We start from the raw sequence: 20,833 nt of genomic DNA, 5'->3' as shown, positions 1-20,833 counted from the left end.
CAGGTGACAGGAAAGTTTCAGGGAGGAGTGAATCCGTTCACACGCGGATGCTGTGTCAACCTGCAGTCTGTGCTCTTCAGTCCCATCGTGCCGAGGTGAGCGGATCAGCTGATCACAGCACTGTTCCTTCATTAATGAATAACTACACACACTATTAACACTCTAATAACTACTATTAGCTAACAAGAAACTTAGTAAAAAATGACTATCCAAAACCTCACAAAAACCTCTAAAGCTCACAATGACTTCAGTCAATATTATGTAGTTATCATGTTTTTCACTTTAGAATACTAGGATGCGGTAACACTTGAGTTACTGTATTACTAATGGGTTACCATTACCTTTTATTATAAATGATGCATTATTAATATTAATTATAAACCTGTATATAGTAGTCATCAGTGAGGGATGAAAAATAGAAGTTACTGATTAGCTAATAGTGAACTACCACATTCACCCGAGCGCTATTACTTACTAAGTCATTAATCAGAGTTACTAGTTAGTAAATAGTAGTTACTAGAATTTTTATAGTGAGTTACTCGTTTGTTCCTGTGTAGTTATTCATTAATGAAGGAACAGTATAATAAAGTGTAACCGATTACAGCATGCATTTTTAGGACAGAATGTTTTTTGTGCGCACTCATGCTGTTTTTTTTTATTATATATTGTATTAAATTATAACTTTATTGATGTTTTATCGTTGTTATGATTATTTCTGCTCTTCATATCGTAGGTACACTGGGAAACTCAGAGACAGATTGCCGGTCTGTGTTCATCCTCCGTTCCATCATCCCGAGTCTCAGAAGCTGACCCCGGTGAAGAGCTCCGACAACTGCGTCCCCAGCCAGACTCTTCCCGTGAAGGTACATGTGTTTCACAAATACTGCACTTATGGGACATGGTGTGGATATCTATGCATAGAATGTATATGCACATTTACATTTAATCATTTAGCAGACGCTTTTACCCAAAGCCACTTACAAATGAGGAGAACAATAGAAGCAATCAGACCAGCAAGAGGACAACAGTGTAGCAATGTTTTTTTTTACATTTTATTTATTTATTTAATTTTTTCATTTTATATATATAAAGATACGGTCAGTTTAGATCGTCTATTTAGACATTTACCATTTTAGCATATAAATGTTGTTATGTATTTAGTTACATGAGATTTGACTTTATAACACATCAGGTTTTTCTGAAAAATAAATCCTGCTCTGAATAAAAAACAATTATTTAAAGATATATTGACAGCTTAGATACAAAGCTTGACTATATTTGAATTATGACTTGTGCAAAAGTGTTTATTTACTATAATTGAGATAATATTATAGTTTTTACAAAAATTTTGAATGATTTTTATTTGATAAATTTTCTGATTTTATTTATTTTTATTTATTAGTTAGTGTATTTCTAAATATATCTTTATAGTTTTATTAATATTTTGAATTTGTTTTTATATTTTCTGTTTTCATTTAAATTTTTAGTAATTGTATTGTGTTTTTATTTTTATTAGTTATTGTTTTTTAAATCTATCTGTATAGTTTTTATTTATATTTAATAAAAAGTTTTTATTTTTAATTTCCGTTTACGTTATTTTAGTATTTTTATAATGTAGTTAAACTAGAAAGTAAAGTTTGTCTGGACAAGAGAACAAACACGTTTCTTATGGTATTAGCTTTAGTTTTACAACCCTGGGGTGCGTTTCCCGAAAGCATCGTTAGCCAACTATGGTCGCAAGTTCATCGCAATGTCCATTGAACTCTATTGGTAACGACGGAACTTGCGACCATAGTTGGCCAACGATGCTTTCAGGAAACGCACCCCTGGTTTGTAAGGTTTCAAAGTAGCTTCCCCTACAATCAAATCAATTATATTATTAATAGCGCTTTTCACAACACACATCGTTTCAAAGCAGCTTTACAGAAAGTGCATGAGTCCAAAATCACAGTTAGCGAAAAATATACTAATTTAAACAATGTAATAATTTAAGTCAGAAACAAGTTCATTGAAGTAATGAATACTTGTTTGTTAACAAATGATTATGACATTTAGACAGTGAGAGTGTGATTTTTTCGTCACTGCTTTTACAGTATCTGTTTAATATTTTGATGTGTTTGTTTCAGTCTCTGGAAGAAGTAGATGATCCCGATAGTAAAAGTTTGAGCAGTCCACCTCCACTGCCCCCTAAACCAGACCCCGTCCTGCTCAAGAACCATCTGGCAGCTCTGGAAGGTGTGTGGACGTGTGGAAGCATTCAGCAAAACCATGTTTCTGCACTAAATGTGTTCATGTCCTCTCATTGTGCTTTATAACAGAGAGTTTGCTCCAGTCCAGAGCCGTAATGCCTTCAGGACACAAAATAATCCCACTTCAGACTTCAGAGTCGCCCACCAAAGTGCTCTACGAAGTTCCCAGAGATCAGGTGAGACTGTTCAAACCGCTGATGAAAATCTTGACCCCGATAGAAGTCAGTTTCAACCACAGTAAGGAATGCTATATCAATATAGCAATTCTGCTTGAAATCAGAGATGCTACTAATTAAAATGAAAGCCGTTGCCTATATTTCTCAATATCTTGGCTTAGATGGCTGCTAGTTTAATTTGTTAGTTAATTATTAATAGTTTAATAATGTTATACTCACATCAGACTCTTTGACAACTGGCTATTTATATATTTATATCTTCATTAATGCTTTTTGAGTATTGTTCACTCTCGCTTATATCACAACGACCATTATCTAAATGCCTTAATTACTTTCAAAATGTGTGTCCGAGCATCAGACTTTTGCTGACTTTTCATCTGTGACAACTGATCGGCTTACTCTCACCTAGAACAAAACCAACATTTACATTTAGTCATTTAGCAGACGCCTTTGTCCAAAGCCACTTACGAATGAGGACTAAAGCAAGCGAGTCATCGTGAAGAGGCAAAAACAACGCAAGAAGTGCTCAAAAAAACAAAGTTCAGGCATTGCTCAATAGCATAAGCCAGACAAGGGAGGATTTTTTTATGAGGTTAAGTGCTCACGGAAGAGATGGGTTTTCAGCTGTCTTTTAAATGTTGTCAGGGATTCTGCATTTCTGGATGAAGGAGGGGAGAGCATTAAAACCAGCATAGAACTGTAAATGAGAAGGTTCTGGAAATCTGACTGCAGTAGATGTGAAAGAAATGTATAAAAATGATGTTATTTAAGCCAGCGCAAATACCTTTGTTTACATCCTGTTTTTCGGGTGAAGTCCAAAGTAGTCGATTGCCGAGTTCACGCGCGTGATCATAGGTACTAAACCTATACACGTGAACTCGGCAATCGATTACTCTGGACTTCAACCGAAAACAGGATGTAAACAAAGGTATTTGCGCTGGCTTAAATAACATCATTTTTATACATATCTTTCACATCTACTGCAGTCAGATTCACTCGTGTTCACTCGGAAGGAATCACTCACATTTTCTGTGCACTTGTAATGACACATCAAGGATGTTAAGAGGCTAAAAGCAGGTTTAGTACTTGCCCCATTGAAGTCAACAGGGTGCAAATTTTAAAAATAGAATAACTCTGTGTAGGCAACACCGATTTTTGTCGTTGTTCTCTGTATTGACAGCACTCCAAATGTACAAAAAAATGAGCTCAATGTTAAAATTGACCGGAGTTCTCCTTTAAATCTCTTAACGGAACAAAACCGTCCGATATTTAAATCTCTTAACAAAACAAACCGACCGATATTTAAATCTCTTAACGGAAAAAAACCGACTGATATTTAAATCTCTTAACAAAACAAACCGACCGATATTTAAATCTCTTAACGGAAAAAAACCGACCGATATTTAAATCTCTTAACGGAAAAAAACCGACTGATATTTAAATCTCTTAACGGAACAAAACCGACCGATTATTTAAATCTCTTAAATGAACAAAACCGACTGATATTTAAATCTCTTAACGGAACAAAACCGACCGATTATTTAAATCTCTTAAATGAACAAAACCCACCAATATTTAAATCTCTTAATGGAACAAAACCGACTGATATTTAAATCTCTTAATGAAACAAAACCGTCCGATATTTAAATCTCTTCACAAAACAACCCGACCGATATTTAAATCTCTTAATAGAAAAAAAACCCCACCGATATTTAAATCTCTTAAATGAACAAAACCGACCGATATTTAAATCTCTTAACAGACAAAAAAAACCCACCGATATTTAAATCTCTTAAATGAACAAAACCAACCAATATTTAAATCTCTTAATGAAACAAAATCATCCAATATTTAAATCTCTTAAAGGAACAAAACAGACCGATATTTAAATCCCTTGAATGAACAAAACCGACCGATATTTAAATCTCTTAAATAAACAAAACTGACCGATATTTAAATCCCTTAATTAAACAAAATCATCCGATATTTAAATCTCTTAAATGAACAAAACCGACCGATATTTAAATCTCTCAACGAAACAAAATCATCCGATATTTAAATCTCTTAAAGGAAAAAAAACTACCGATATTTAAATCTCTTAAATGAACAAAACCGACCGATATTTAAATCTCTTAAATAAACAAAACCGACCGATATTTAAATCTCTTAACAAAACAAAATCATCTGATATTTAAATCTCTTAAAGGAACAAAACCGACCGATATTTAAATCTCTTAACGAAACAAAATCATCTGATATTTAAATCTCTTAAATGAACAAAACCGACCGATATTTAAATCTCTTAACGAAACAAAATCATCTGATATTTAAATCTCTTAAAGGAACAAAACCGACCGATATTTAAATCTTTTATCAGAACAAAACCAACCCATATTTAAATCTCTTAACGGATCAAAACCGACCGACATTTAAATCTCTTAACGGAACAAAACCGACCCATATTTAAATCTCTTAACAGAACAAAACCGACCCATATTTAAATCACTTAACAGAACAAAACCGATCAACATTTAAATCTCTTAAATGAACAAAACCGACCCATATTTAAATCTCTTAACGGAACAAAACCGACCGATATTTAAATCTCTTAAATGAACAAAACCGACCGATATTTGAATATCTTAACAGATCAAAACCGACCGACATTTAAATCTCTTAACGTAACAAAAGCGACCGATTTTTAAATCTCTTGACGCAACAAAAACGACCCATATTTAAGTCTCTTAACGTAACAAAACCGACCGATATTTAAATCTCTTAACGCAACAAAACCGACCCATATTTAAATATCTTAAATGATCAAAACCGACCGACATTTAAATCTCTTAACGCAACAAAACCAACCCATATTTAAATCTCTTAACGGAACAAAACCGACCGATATTTAAATCTCTTAACGCAACAAAACCGACCCATATTTAAATCTCTTAACGGAACAAAACCGACCGATATTTAAATCTCTTAACGCAACAAAACCGACCCATATTTAAATATCTTAAATGATCAAAACCGACCGACATTTAAATCTCTTAACGCAACAAAACCAACCCATATTTAAATCTCTTAACGGAACAAAACCGACCGATATTTAAATCTCTTAACGCAACAAAACCGACCCATATTTAAATCTCTTAACGCAACAAAACCGACCCATATTTAAATCTCTTAAATGAACAAAACCAACCCATATTTAAATCTCTTAACGGAACAAAACCGACCGATATTTAAATCTCTTAACCCTTTAACGTTTGCGTGTGTCTGTTTAAGAGCCTATAGAAACTGAAACCAAATCGCTAGCTCAATAATTCTTTTTGCATACAAAACCAGAGATGTAACATGTTCAGATCAAGCCTCCAACATGCTCCTGTTGCGTTGTTTTCATCCTCTAATGAGTCTGTACAAATTGCGTAATATGCGTTTACAAAAAAAACACAAAAATGCATTGCACGTCTTTGCACACATGTTCTGTAGATCTGCGATTGATAGTTACGTCTTCCGATGCTCATTGACGCATCACGTTCTGTGCACTATGACCCCAAAGGTTGTCACATGTTGTGACGTCACACGCTGCGTCATTTGACCATGCGTTTGACTCTCATTTGCTGTACTGGTATGTTTCTTTCTTTTCGTTATTGTCTTTTTATCATTGCTTCATTTTATCATTTATTTCTCCTTTACACACTCACAAATACACTTTTACAAATGCAAGCACATTCACACACACACACACACACGCGCGCGCGCGCACGTAACAGTCTAAACGAAAGTACACGGACGCGGATGTTTTGGCAATACTAATTGCGTCCGATGAAGATGAACTCTCCGTCTGCTTATCGGCTCCAGATTCCGTTTCAAGGACCAAGCCGACTTTCTTGAAGGAATAGATCCGTCCCAGGAAGAAAGCCAGGTGTGCAGCCAAAGAAAGAAATGACGTGCAGTGCATTTTTGTGTGTTTTTTTGTTTGTTTGTTTGTTTTTCTTTTGTTTTTGTAAACGCATATTACGCAATTTGTACAGACTCAAATGAGTGTATCTTAGAAACTAATTTATGTAAACAGTTCAAATAAATTCTGTATAGTTTTAAATTGTTTTATCAGGAAGAAAGCCAGGTAAGCAGCCAAAGAAAGAAATGATGTGCAATGCATTTTTGTGTTTTTTGTTTGTTTGTTTGTTTTTCTTTTGTATTTGTAAACGCTTATTACGCAATTTGTACAGACCTAAAAATGAGTGTATCTTAGAAACTAATTTATGTAAACAGTTCAAATCAATTCTGTATAGTTTAAAATCATTTTATGCACGTTTTTCACATTGACAAGTTTGAGGTTGGGATTTATCAAATTTCTGTATTGAATAAAATATGTAGAAAAAAAATATATGATTTTTTTTTCCCTTTTGTTTATTGCACTTTTGAGATATTTATCTAGTCACTATTGATTTATTACAAATATAGCCTTCAAATTGGGAGAGTAAGGATTATTTTGATGTATGGCATATGAAAATGCTCAAAAGAATGACAGCACAGCATGTAAAAATACAAAGATATACTCTGGCAGAACTGTTCTATGGTAGGTCATAAAGGGTTAAATTAACAAAACCGACTGATATTTAAATCTCTTAACGAAAAAAAAACGACCAATATTTAAATCTCTTAATGGAACAAAACACAGATATTTAAATCTCTTAATGGAACAAAACCACCGATATTTAAATCTCTTAATGGAACAAAACCACCGATATTTAAATCTCTTAATGGAACAAAACCACCTATATTTAAATATCTTAATGGAACAAAACACAGATATTTAAATCTCTTAATGGAACAAAACCACCGATATTTAAATCTCTTAATGGAACAAAACCACCGATATTTAAATCTCTTAATGGAACAAAACCACCTATATTTAAATATCTTAATGGAACAAAACCGACCGATATTTAAATCTCTTAATGGAACAAAACCACCGATATTTAAATCTCTTAATGGAACAAAACCACCGATATTTAAATCTCTTAATGGAACAAAACCACCTATATTTAAATATCTTAATGGAACAAAACCACCGATATTTAAATCTCTTAATGGAACAAAACCGACCGATATTTAAATCTCTTAACTGTACTGCTCGCTCAGGCTAGCGTTAGAGTCACTGCAGCACTGATGTATGTGCTAGACAACACTATAGATACAATATAGCTAGATATAAATCGTAGATCGTTATATATCATCATATGCCCCAGCCCTAAAACTTGCATTATAGACATAACAGTACGACTTTCTGGAAATAAATTTGCCTTCTAAGATACCTTGTCTAGAATAAATATCTGAAAACATTTTTACTAAATACATATTAATACAACAACAGTTGACCACAGTGCTGTACATGGGACAAAGCAAAATTCTAATTCAAATTCTATATCATTACAACAGTCACAGATAAAACCAGAATACAATGAGGCATTAATAGAAACCCGTTACACAACTAACACGACACTCATGTATGATCAAACGGCAGAATAAAAAAATAAGATTTTAAATGATGTTCCTTTGTCTGTCCCTGTAGATCGGGACGAGGATTTCCCCGCTGGTCCCGCAGGAGCACGCGTCCGATCCCAGTCTCCTTCAGTCGGAGAATTCCGGAAACTCTCTGACTCTGAATTCCCGCTCACTGAGTCTGAAACACTCCCACCGCCGCGTAGCCGAAACTCCAGGTCCACATCCGAGCGCTAGCGTCCTCATTAGCCGATCCGGGAGTCTGTCCTACGACAGTCTTCTGCGTCCCGTCGAGCGCCTCGGATCCCAGACTCCATTCATTCCCATGGATTCGAGTCTCCCCCGAGGTCCCGGATGCAACTGCAGCCCAGTGTTCATGAATATTAGCCGGCATTCGCCTCAACACCGCGAGCCGTCGCCCGTCTGCTACGACAGCCTCGCTAAACCGCTAATGAGCTCCATTCAGGAGCGCCGGGAACCTGATGAGAAGGACAAACCTCTCGCTCTCGCTCCGAACTCCGGGATCTACGACATTCCCAGCAGACGAAGCCTTCCGCATGATTTCCGAGGCCTGTCGTCTCGTGGACCAACTCCTCCGGCGTACGGCTCGCGCGAGTTCCTCCTTAGCAGCGCGGCGTACGGATACGGGAGCCGGTCGCATCTGTCTTCCTCCTCCTCGTCTTCGCTCACCCGCACTCCTCGGACCGCCAGCTCCCCGCTGCACTTTAACCGATCCCTCTCTCCCTCCTTCTATCACTCTCTGGACCGACATTCCCAACAGCTCCCATCGGCTCTTCCCAGCTCCTCCTACGGCCATCAGAAAGCACTGGCGTTCATCAGAGGAGAAGAAAGACCCGAACCTGAACTATGAGTCCGTCACGGAAATCATCAAAATATCAGGGAATTTTAATAGGCATTATGCAGACCTGGAGAATTTCACTTCCTTGCTCAAAAGGTGTTGGTAATGCTGATACACCATCAATTATACTTCTAATATATGATGATTTGCTGCACAAGAAACATTTATGATTGTTATCAATGATGAAAACGGCTTCATATTTGTGTGGAAACTGTGATACATTTTATTTTTCAGGATTCTTTGATAAATAGAAAGTTCTAAATGACACCTTTTAATTTAAATAGATTATTTTGTAACATTATAAATGTATTTACTGTCACCTTTGATCAATTTAATGTGAGCTTGATGAATAAAAGTTATTCTTATTTACGCCAATCACAGTTTCCACAAAAATATGAACTTTTCAACATTGATAATAATCATAAATGTTTCTTGAGCATCAAATCATCATCTTAGAATGATTTCTGAAGGATCATGTGACACTGAAGACTGAAAATTCAGCTTCGATTACAGGAATAAATTACACTTAATATACTATATATTCACATAGAAAACAGCTGATTTACATTAGAATAATACAGTTTTTACTGTATTTTTATCAAATAAATGCAACCTTGGTGAACAGAGACTCTTTCAGACTCTCTTTTACATTTTTTTAATTATTACCAACTTTTGACCAGAAGTGTATGTATTTTTAAAATGTATTTACAGGAATATATTGCATAATAAAATTCTATTCTATTAGCAATCATTATGTAGTTTCTTTTTTAAATTTTAACAATTCAAGTATGGTGCTTTAAAATTATTTAAAACAGTTATTTGTTAATTGTATAATTAAAATATATTTGCTTTTTATTTCTTTTTTCTGTATCAATATTGTGTTTTATAATTTATTTCTTGGCTAATAAAGTTTGATTTGTTGACTTCATAGTTTTGCTTTGATATTCTCTCAATGGATGTTGTATTTTATCCTCTTCAAGTCCTCATGAAACTGAAGTTGCTCTCGTCTTTTCTTCTCTTTTGTTCCGTATATGGAGTGAAACACTTCTGGAACAAGAACAAATGTGGGCGGGGCTTGATTGTGTCTGGGGGGGAATTGATTGGATGATTGGATGATTGTGGTTTGCTATTGGCTGATCTCATGTAAGTGACAGGTTGCCCCGCCCACATCATCAGAGAAGAGAAGAGATGCTGCAAGTGGAAGTTATTCTGATTCAGGATAATTAGGAACATGAATTTAACACAATAAGGATAAATAATTTAGAATAAACACTGCAATATTCAAGAGTTGTCAATCTTAGATATAGATGTGCCTTCAGTCAAAGGAAACCGGTTACAAACACACACTAAAGATGAGGCTACAGTAGATTTCCTTGGTTTCTTTAGTGAGCTCAGGAAGAGGATGGGAAACTCAGGATATCACACACTTTATGGAAGCAGAAGTTCCCTCTGGTGTTCACTGAGAAATATTACATGTTCCACGGACGTAAATAAGCCTTTGTGTCCTTCCTTGCACATACTTTACACATCTTCTTTGAAAGTGAAATAACTTGTTAAATGTGGTTCGTCACTTCAGATATTAAGGGTGGCGTGAGTGTAGTTTAACTAACTTTACCAGCAGAATGTGAATATAACAGGTCTGATGGACTGCAGTGGCTGGAGAAGCTTTTCTTTGCTTTATTGATCAGTTAGTATGGAAGCCTGTTTCTGCCACAGAATAAAAAATAAAATAGGTAATTGCGATCTTTTATCTCACAATTGCTTGATATAAAGTAAGAATTGTGAGATATAAAGTCAGAATTGCAATATAAAGTCAGAATTGTGATATAAAGTCAGAATTGTGTGTTATAAAGTCAGAATTGTGTGATATAAAGTCACAATTGCGTGTTATAAAGTCACAATTGTGTGTTGTAAAGTCAGAATTTTGTGTTGTAAAGTCAGAATTGTGTTGTAAAGTCAGAATTGCGTGTTGTAAAGTCAGAATTGTTTGTTGTAAAGTCAGAATTGCGTGTTGTAAAGTCAGAATTGCGTGATATAAAGTCACAATTGCATGTTATTGTAACATAACACATTTTAAACATAGGAGAAAGCAGGATCCACGTGCAGCAGTCTTTTATGAAATAAACTTGACAGACTCAGGATTCAGGACTCAAGACTCAGGACTCAGGACTCAGGACTGGACTCAGGACTCAGGACTCAGGACTCGGACTCAGGACTCAGGACTCAGGACTCGGACTCAGGACTCAGAACTCGAACTCGAAACTCGAACTCAGACTCAGAACTCAGACTCAGAACTCAGAACTGGACTCAGGACTCGGACTCAGGACTCAGGACTCAGGTCTCAGGTCTCAGGTCTCAGGACTCAGAACTCAGAACTCAAACTCAGATTCAGGACTCAGGACTCAGACTCAGACTCAGACTCAGACTCAGAACTCAGGACTCAGACTCAGGACTCAGAACTCAGAACTCAGAACTCAGGACTGGACTCAGACTCAGGACTGGACTCAGGACTCAGACTCAGGACTGGACTCAGGACTCAGAACTCAGAACTCAGGACTCAGACTCAGACTCAGACTCAGACTCAGGACTCGGACTCGGACTCGGACTCAGGACTCGGACTCAGGACTCAGGACTCGGACTCAGGACTCGGACTCGGACTCGGACTCGGACTCGGACTCAGAACTCAGGACTCGGACTCAGGACTCAGACTCAGACTCAGGACTTCGGACTCAAGACCTAGACAAAGGACTCAGGACTCGGACTCAGGACTCAGGACTCAGGACTCAGGACTCAGACTCAGAACTCGTACTCAGATTCAGGACTCAGAACTCAGGACAGGACTCAGAACTCAGAACTCAGACTCAGAACTCAGACTCAGGAGTCAGACTCAGGACTGGACTCAGGACTCAGAACTCAGAAGTCAGACTCAGGACTCAGATTCAGGACTCGGACTTGGACTCAGACTCAAACTCAGAACTCAGAACTCATACTCGAGTCAGGACTCAGGACTCGGACTCAGGACTCAGGACTCAGGACTCAGGACTCGGCTCGGACTCGGACTCGGACTCGGACTCAGGACTCAGGACTCAGGACTCGGACTCGGACTCGGACTCAGGACTCAGGACTCGGACTCGGACTCGGACCCAGGACTCAGGACTCAGGACTCAGGACTCAGAACTCGAACTCAGACTCAGAACTCAGGACTGGACTCAGGACTCAGGACTCAGAACTCGAACTCAGGACTCAGGACTCTGACTCAGGACTCAGGACTCAGGTCTCAGGTCTCAGGACTCAGGACTCAGAACTCAGACTCAGACTCAGACTCAGGACTCAGGACTCGGGACTCAGACTCAGGACTGGACTCAGGACTCAGACTCAGGACTGGACTCAGGACTCAGAACTCAGGACTCAGACTCAGACTCAGGACTCGAACTCAGAACTCAGGACTCAGGACTCAGGACTCGGACTCAGGACTCAGGACTCAGAACTCAGAACTCAGAACTCAGAACTCATAACTCAGGACTCGGACTCAGGACTCAGACTCAGACTCAGGACTTCGGACTCAAGACCTAGACAAAGGACTCAGGACTCGGACTCAGGACTCAGGACTCAGACTCAGAACTCGTACTAAGATTTAGGACTCAGAACTCAGGACAGGACTCAGGACTAGACTCAGGACTCAGAACTCAGACTCAGACTCAGACTCAGACTCAGGAGTCAGACTCAGGACTGGACTCAGGACTCAGAACTCAGAAGTCAGACTCAGGACTCAGATTCAGGACTCGGACTTGGACTCAGACTCAAACTCAGAACTCAGACTCAAGAGTCAGGACTCAGGACTCGGACTCAGGACTCAGAACTCAGAACTCAGAACTCAGGACTCAGGACTGGACTCAGGACTCAGACTCAGGACTGGACTCAGGACTCAGAACTCAGAACTCAGGACTCAGACTCAGACTCAGGACTCGGACTCGGACTCGGACTCAGGACTCAGGACTCAGGATTCGGACTCAGGACTCGGACTCGGACTCAGGACTCAGGACTCAGGACTCAGGACTCGGACTCAGGACTCGGACTCGGACTCAGAACTCAGGACTCGGACTCAGGACTCAGGACTCAGGACTCGGACTCAGGACTCAGGACTCGGACTCAGGACTCAGGACTCAGGACTCGGACTCAGGACTCGGACTCGGACTCGGACTCGGACTCAGGACTCAGGACTCAGGACTCAGGACTCGGACTCAGGACTCGGACTCGGACTCGGACTCAGAACTCAGGACTCGGACTCAGGACTCAGGACTCAGGATTCGGACTCAGGACTCGGACTCGGACTCAGGACTCAGGACTCAGGACTCAGGACTCGGACTCAGGACTCGGACTCGGACTCAGAACTCAGGACTCGGACTCAGGACTCAGGACTCAGGACTCGGACTCAGGACTCAGGACTCGGACTCAGGACTCAGGACTCAGGACTCGGACTCAGGACTCGGACTCGGACTCGGACTCGGACTCAGGACTCAGGACTCAGGACTCAGGACTCGGACTCAGGACTCGGACTCGGACTCGGACTCAGAACTCAGGACTCGGACTCAGGACTCAGACTCAGACTCAGAACTCGTACTCAGATTCAGGACTCAGAACTCAGGACAGGACTCAGGACAGGACTCAGGACTCAGAACTCAGAACTCAGACTCAGAACTCAGACTCAGGAGTCAGACTCAGGACTGGACTCAGGACTCAGAACTCAGAAGTCAGACTCAGGACTCAGATTCAGGACTCGGACTTGGACTCAGACTCAAACTCAGAACTCAGAACTCAGACTCGAGTCAGGACTCAGGACTCGGACTCAGGACTCAGGACTCAGGACTCGGCTCGGACTCAGGACTCGGACTCGGACTCAGGACTCAGGACTCGGACTCGGACTCAGGACTCAGGACTCGGACTCAGGACTCAGGACTCAGGACTCAGGACTCAGAACTCGAACTCAGACTCAGAACTCAGGACTGGACTCAGGCCTCAGGACTCAGGACTCAGAACTCGAACTCAGGACTCAGGACTCGGACTCAGGACTCAGGTCTCAGGTCTCAGGACTCAGACTCAGGACTGGACTCAGGACTCAGAACTCAGAACTCAGGACTCAGACTCAGACTCAGACTCAGGACTCGGACTCGGACTCGGACTCAGGACTCGGACTCGGACTCAGGACTCAGGACTCAGGACTCAGGACTCGGACTCAGGACTCGGACTCAGAACTCAGGACTCGGACTCGGACTCAGGACTCAGACTCAGACTCAGGACTTCGGACTCAAGACCTAGACAAAGGACTCAGGACTCAGGACTCGGACTCAGGACTCAGGACTCAGGACTCAGACTCAGAACTCGTACTCAGATTCAGGACTCAGAACTCAGGACAGGACTCAGGACAGGACTCAGAACTCAGAACTCAGAACTCAGAACTCAGAACTCAGAACTCAGACTCAGGAGTCAGACTCAGGAGTCAGACTCAGGACTGGACTCAGGACTCAGAACTCAGAAGTCAGACTCAGGACTCAGATTCAGGACTCGGACTTGGACTCAGACTCAGACTCAAACTCAGAACTCAGAACTCAGACTCGAGTCAGGACTCAGGACTCGGACTCAGGACTCAGGACTCAGGACTCAGGACTCGGCTCGGACTCAGGACTCAGGACTCGGACTCAGGACTCAGGACTCGGACTCAGGACTCAGGACTCAGGACTCAGGACTCGGACTCGGACTCGGACTCAGGACTCAGGACTCAGGACTCGAACTCAGACTCAGAACTCAGGACAGGACTCAGGACTCAGGACTCAGGACTCAGGACTCAGAACTCGAACTCGAACTCAGGACTCAGGACTCAGGACTCGGACTCAGGACTCAGGACTCAGGTCTCAGGTCTCAGGACTCAGGACTCAGAACTCAGACTCAGACTCAGACTCAGGACTGGACTCAGGACTCAGAACTCAGGACTCAGACTCAGACTCAGGACTCGAACTCGAACTCGGACTCAGAACTCAGGACTCAGGACTCAGGACTCAGGACTCAGGACTCGGACTCGGACTCGGACTCAGGACTCAGGACTCAGAACTCAGAACTCAGGACTCAGGACTCAGGACTCGGACTCAGGACTCAGACTCAGACTCAGGACTTCGGACTCAAGACCTAGACAAAGGACTCAGGACTCGGACTCAGGACTCAGGACTCAGACTCAGAACTCGTACTCAGATTTAGGACTCAGAACTCAGGACAGGACTCAGGACTAGACTCAGGACTCAGAACTCAGACTCAGACTCAGACTCAGACTCAGGAGTCAGACTCAGGACTGGACTCAGGACTCAGAACTCAGAAGTCAGACTCAGGACTCAGATTCAGGACTCGGACTTGGACTCAGACTCAAACTCAGAACTCAGACTCAAGAGTCAGGACTCAGGACTCGGACTCAGGACTCGGCTCGGACTCAAGACTCGGACTCGGACTCAGGACTCAGGACTCAGGACTCGGACTCTGGACTTAGGACTCGGGACTCGGACTCAGGACTCAGAACTGGATTTAGGACTCAGGACTCAGGACTCAGAACTCAGAAGTCAGACTCAGGACTCAGGACTCAGGACTCAGGACTTGGACTTGGACTCGGACTCAGGACTCGGACTCGGACTCGGACTCAGCACTCAGCACTCAGCACTCAGACTCAGGACTCGGACTCGGACTCGGACTCGGACTCGGACTCGGACTCGGCACTCAGCACTCAGCACTCAGGACTCAGACTCAGACTCAGAACCAGAACTCAGACTCAGGACTCGGGACTCAGGACTCAGGACTCAGGACTCAGAACTCCGCCTCAGACTCAGGACTCAGACTCAGACTCTGGACTCGGACTCAGGACTCAGGACTCAGGACTCGGCCTCAGGACTCGGACTCGGACTCGGACTCAGGACTCAGGACTCAGAAGTCAGACTCAGGACTCAGGACTCGGACTCAAAAGTCTATAAAGTCAGAATTGTGTGTTGTAAAGTCAGAATTGCGTGTTGTAAAGTCAGAATTGCGTGATATAAAGTCACAATTGCATGTTATTGTAACATAACACATTGTAAACATAGGAGAAAGCAGCATCCACGTGCAGCAGTCTTTTAGGAAATAAACTTGACGGACTCAGGACTCGGGACTCGGACTCAGGACTCAGGACTCAGGACTCAGGACTCAGACTCAGGACTGGACTCAGGACTCAGAAGTCAGACTCAGGACTCAGGACTCAGGACTCGGACTCAGGACTCTGACTCGGACTTGGACTCGGACTCGGACTCGGACTCGGACTCAGGACTCGGACTCAAAAGTCTATAAAGTCAGAATTGTGTGTTGTAAAGTCAGAATTGCGTGTTGTAAAGTCACAATTGCATGATATAAAGTCACAATTGCGTGTTATAAAGTCAGAATTGTGTGTTGTAAAGTCAGAATTGCGTGTTGTAAAGTCAGAATTGCGTGATATAAAGTCCCAATTGCGTGTTATTGTAACATAACACATTGTAAACAGGAGAAAGCAGGATCCACGTGCAGCAGTCTTTTATGAAATAAACTTGACGGACTCAGGACTCAGGACTCGGACTCAGCACTCAGGACTCAGACTCAGACTCAGACTCAGGACTCAGGACTCAGGACTCAGGACTCAGACTCAGGACTCGGACTCGGACTCAGGACCCAGGACTCAAGACTCAGACTCAGGACTCAGACTCAGACTCAGACTCAGACTCAGGACTCAGGACTCAGGACTCAGAACTCAGACTCAGAACCAGAACCAGAACCAGAACTCAGACTCAGGACTCAGGACTCAGGACTCGGACTCAGGACTCAGGACTCAGGACTCAGGACTCAGACTCAGAGCTCAGAACTCAGAACTCAGAACTCAGGACTCAGACTAAGGACTCAGGACTCAGGACGCGGCTCGGACTCAGGACTCGGACTCGGACTCAGACTCAGACTCAGACTCAGGACTTCGGACTTCGGACTCAGGACTTCGGACTCAAGACTCAGGACTCGGACTCGGACTCATACTCAGACTCAGACTCAGACTCAGACTCAGGATTCAGACTCAGGACTCAGACTCAGGACTCAGGACTCAGGACTCAGTCTCAGAACTCAGAACTCAGACTCAGGACTCAGGACTCAGACTCAGGACTCGGACTCAGGACTCAGACTCAGGACTTCGGACTCAAGGCTTAGACTAAGGACTCAGGACTCAGGACTCAGACTCAGACTCAGACTCAGACTCAGACTCAGACTCAGGACTCAGACTCAGACTCAGACTCAGAACTCAGAACTCAGACTCAGGACTCGGACTCAGGACTCAGGACTCGAACTCAGAACTCAGGACTCGACTCAGGACTCAGACTCAGGACTTCGGACTCAAGACCTAGACAAAGGACTCAGGACTCAGGACTCGGACTCAGGACTCAGGACTCAGGACTCAGACTCAGAACTCGTACTCAGATTCAGGACTCAGAACTCAGGACAGGACTCAGGACAGGACTCAGGACTCAGGACTCAGAACTCAGAACTCAGACTCAGAACTCAGACTCAGGAGTCAGACTCAGGACTGGACTCAGGACTCAGGACTCAGAACTCGAACTCAGGACTCAGGACTCGGACTCAGGACTCAGGACTCAGGACTCAGAACTCAGACTCAGACTCAGACTCAGACTCAGACTCAGACTCAGGACTCAGACTCAGGACTGGACTCAGGACTCAGACTCAGGACTGGACTCAGGACTCAGAACTCAGGACTCAGACTCAGACTCAGACTCAGGACTCGAACTCGAACTCGGACTCAGAACTCAGGACTCGGACTCAGGACTCAGGACTCAGGACTCGGACTCGGACTTGGACTCGGACTCGGACTCGGACTCAGGACTCAGAACTCAGAACTCAGAACTCAGAACTCAGGACTCGGACTCAGGACTCAGACTCAGACTCAGGACTTCGGACTCAAGACCTAGACAAAGGACTCAGGACTCGGACTCAGGACTCAGGACTCAAGACTCAGACTCAGAACTCGTACTCAGATTTAGGACTCAGAACTCAGGACAGGACTCAGGACTAGACTCAGGACTCAAAACTCAGACTCAGACTCAGACTCAGGAGTCAGACTCAGGACTGGACTCAGGACTCAGGACTCAGGACTCAGAACTCAGAAGTCAGACTCAGGACTCAGATTCAGGACTCGGACTTGGACTCAGACTCAAACTCAGAACTCAGACTCAAGAGTCAGGACTCAGGACTCGGACTCAGGACTCAGGACTCGGCTCGGACTCAAGACTCGGACTCGGACTCAGGACTCGGACTCTGGACTTAGGACTCGGGACTCGGACTCAGGACTCAGAACTGGATTTAGGACTCAGGACTCAGGACTCAGAACTCAGAAGTCAGACTCAGGACTCAGGACTCAGGACTTGGACTTGGACTCGGACTCAGGACTCGGACTCGGACTCGGACTCGGACTCGGACTCAGCACTCAGCACTCAGACTCAGGACTCGGACTCGGACTCGGACTCAGCACTCAGCACTCAGGACTCAGACTCAGACTCAGACTCAGACTCAGAACCAGAACTCAGACTCGGGACTCGGGACTCAGGACTCAGGACTCAGGACTCAGGACTCAGAACTCAGAACTCCGCCTCAGACTCAGGACTCAGGACTCGGACTCAAAAGTCTATAAAGTCAGAATTGTGTGTTGTAAAGTCAGAATTGCGTGTTGTAAAGTCAGAATTGCGTGATATAAAGTCACAATTGCATGTTATTGTAACATAACACATTGTAAACATAGGAGAAAGCAGCATCCACGTGCAGCAGTCTTTTATGAAATAAACTTGACGGACTCAGGACTCGGGACTCGGACTCAGGACTCAGGACTCAGGACTCAGGACTCAGGACTCAGGACTCAGACTCAGGACTGGACTCAGGACTCAGAAGTCAGACTCAGGACTCAGGACTCAGGACTCGGACTCAGGACTCTGACTCGGACTCGGACTCGGACTCGGACTCAGGACTCGGACTCAAAAGTCTATAAAGTCAGAATTGTGCGTTGTAAAGTCAGAATTGCGTGTTGTAAAGTCACAATTGCATGATATAAAGTCACAATTGCGTGTTATAAAGTCAGAATTGTGTGTTGTAAAGTCAGAATTGCGTGTTGTAAAGTCAGAATTGCGTGATATAAAGTCCCAATTGCGTGTTATTGTAACATAACACATTGTAAACAGGAGAAAGCAGGATCCACGTGCAGCAGTCTTTTATGAAATAAACTTGACGGACTCAGGACTCAGGACTCGGACTCAGCACTCAGGACTCAGACTCAGACTCAGACTCAGACTCAGGACTCGGACTCGGACCCGGACTCGGACTCAGCACTCAGCACTCAGGACTCAGACTCAGACTCAGACTCAGACTCAGAACCAGAACTCAGACTCAGGACTCGGGACTCGGGACTCGGACTCAGGACTCAGGACTCAGGACTCAGGACTCAGGACTCAGAACTCAGAACTCCGCCTCAGACTCAGGACTCAGACTCAGACTCTGGACTCGGACTCAGGACTCGGCCTCAGGACTCGGACTCGGACTCGGACTCAGGACTCAGGACTCAGGACTCAGGACTCAGGACTCAGAAGTCAGACTCAGGACTCAGGACTCGGACTCAAAAGTCTATAAAGTCAGAATTGTGTGTTGTAAAGTCAGAATTGCGTGTTGTAAAGTCAGAATTGCGTGATATAAAGTCACAATTGCATGTTATTGTAACATAACACATTGTAAACATAGGAGAAAGCAGCATCCACGTGCAGCAGTCTTTTATGAAATAAACTTGACGGACTCAGGACTCGGGACTCGGACTCAGGACTCAGGACTCAGGACTCAGACCCAGGACTGGACTCAGGACTCAGAAGTCAGACTCAGGACTCAGGACTCAGGACTCGGACTCAGGACTCTGACTCTGACTCGGACTCGGACTCGGACTCAGGACTCGGACTCAAAAGTCTATAAAGTCAGAATTGTGTGTTGTAAAGTCAGAATTGCGTGTTGTAAAGTCACAATTGCATGATATAAAGTCACAATTGCGTGTTATAAAGTCAGAATTGTGTGTTGTAAAGTCAGAATTGCGTGTTGTAAAGTCAGAATTGCGTGATATAAAGTCCCAATTGCGTGTTATTGTAACATAACACATTGTAAACAGGAGAAAGCAGGATCCACGTGCAGCAGTCTTTTATGAAATAAACTTGACGGACTCAGGACTCAGGACTCGGACTCAGCACTCAGGACTCAGACTCAGACTCAGACTCAGACTCAGGACTGGACTCAGGACTCAGGACTCGGACTCGGACTCGGACTCAGGACTCAGGACTCAGACTCAGGACTCGGACTCAGGACTCAGGACTCAAGACTCAAGACTCAGGACTCAGACTCAGACTCAGACTCAGACTCAGACTCAGGACTCAGGACTCAGGACTCAGGACTCAGAACTCAGACTCAGAACCAGAACTCAGGACTCAGGACTCAGGACTCAGGACTCAGACTCAGAACTCAGACTCAGGACTCAGACTAAGGACTCAGGACTCAGGACGCGGCTCGGACTCAGGACTCAGGACTCGGACTCAGAACTCAGACTCAGGACTCAGACTAAGGACTCAGGACTCAGGACGCGGCTCGGACTCAGGACTCAGGACTCGGACTCAGACTCGGACTCGGACTCAGACTCAGGACTTCGGACTTCGGACTCAGGACTCAGGACTCGGACTCAGACTCGGACTCAGACTCAGGACTTCGGACTTCGGACTCAGGACTTCGGACTCAAGACTCAGGACTCGGACTCATACTCATACTCAGACTCAGACTCAGACTCAGGATTCAGACTCAGGACTCAGACTCAGGACTCAGGACTCAGGACTCAGTCTCAGAACTCAGAACTCAGACTCAGGACTCAGGACTCAGGACTCAGGACTCGGACTCAGGACTCAGACTCAGGACTTCGGACTCAAGGCTTA

The 20,833-nt window shown here is 43.4% G+C and overlaps 1 protein-coding gene across 1 annotated transcript in view; it reads left to right on the top strand.

Moving 5' to 3' along the window:
* The window catches only part of zdhhc8a (zDHHC palmitoyltransferase 8a), a 29,731-nt gene extending 20,013 nt beyond the window's left edge, over positions 1-9,718 (top strand). The window contains exons 6-10 of the mRNA XM_081353627.1: positions 4-95; positions 734-863; positions 2,127-2,235; positions 2,319-2,425; positions 8,007-9,718. Coding sequence (XP_081209753.1) covers positions 4-95; positions 734-863; positions 2,127-2,235; positions 2,319-2,425; positions 8,007-8,807 — 1,239 coding nt within the window. The 3' untranslated portion in view covers positions 8,808-9,718. The remainder of the gene's footprint in view (positions 1-3; positions 96-733; positions 864-2,126; positions 2,236-2,318; positions 2,426-8,006) is intronic.
* The last annotated feature ends 11,115 nt before the right edge of the window (positions 9,719-20,833 follow it).

This window comes from Scardinius erythrophthalmus (assembly GCF_964197995.2).
Source record: "Scardinius erythrophthalmus genome assembly, chromosome: 23".
NCBI classification, from domain to species: Eukaryota; Metazoa; Chordata; class Actinopteri; order Cypriniformes; family Leuciscidae; genus Scardinius; species Scardinius erythrophthalmus.
The sequence above is the reverse complement of the archived record's forward strand: the minus strand, read 5'-3'. Positions and strand labels throughout refer to the sequence as shown.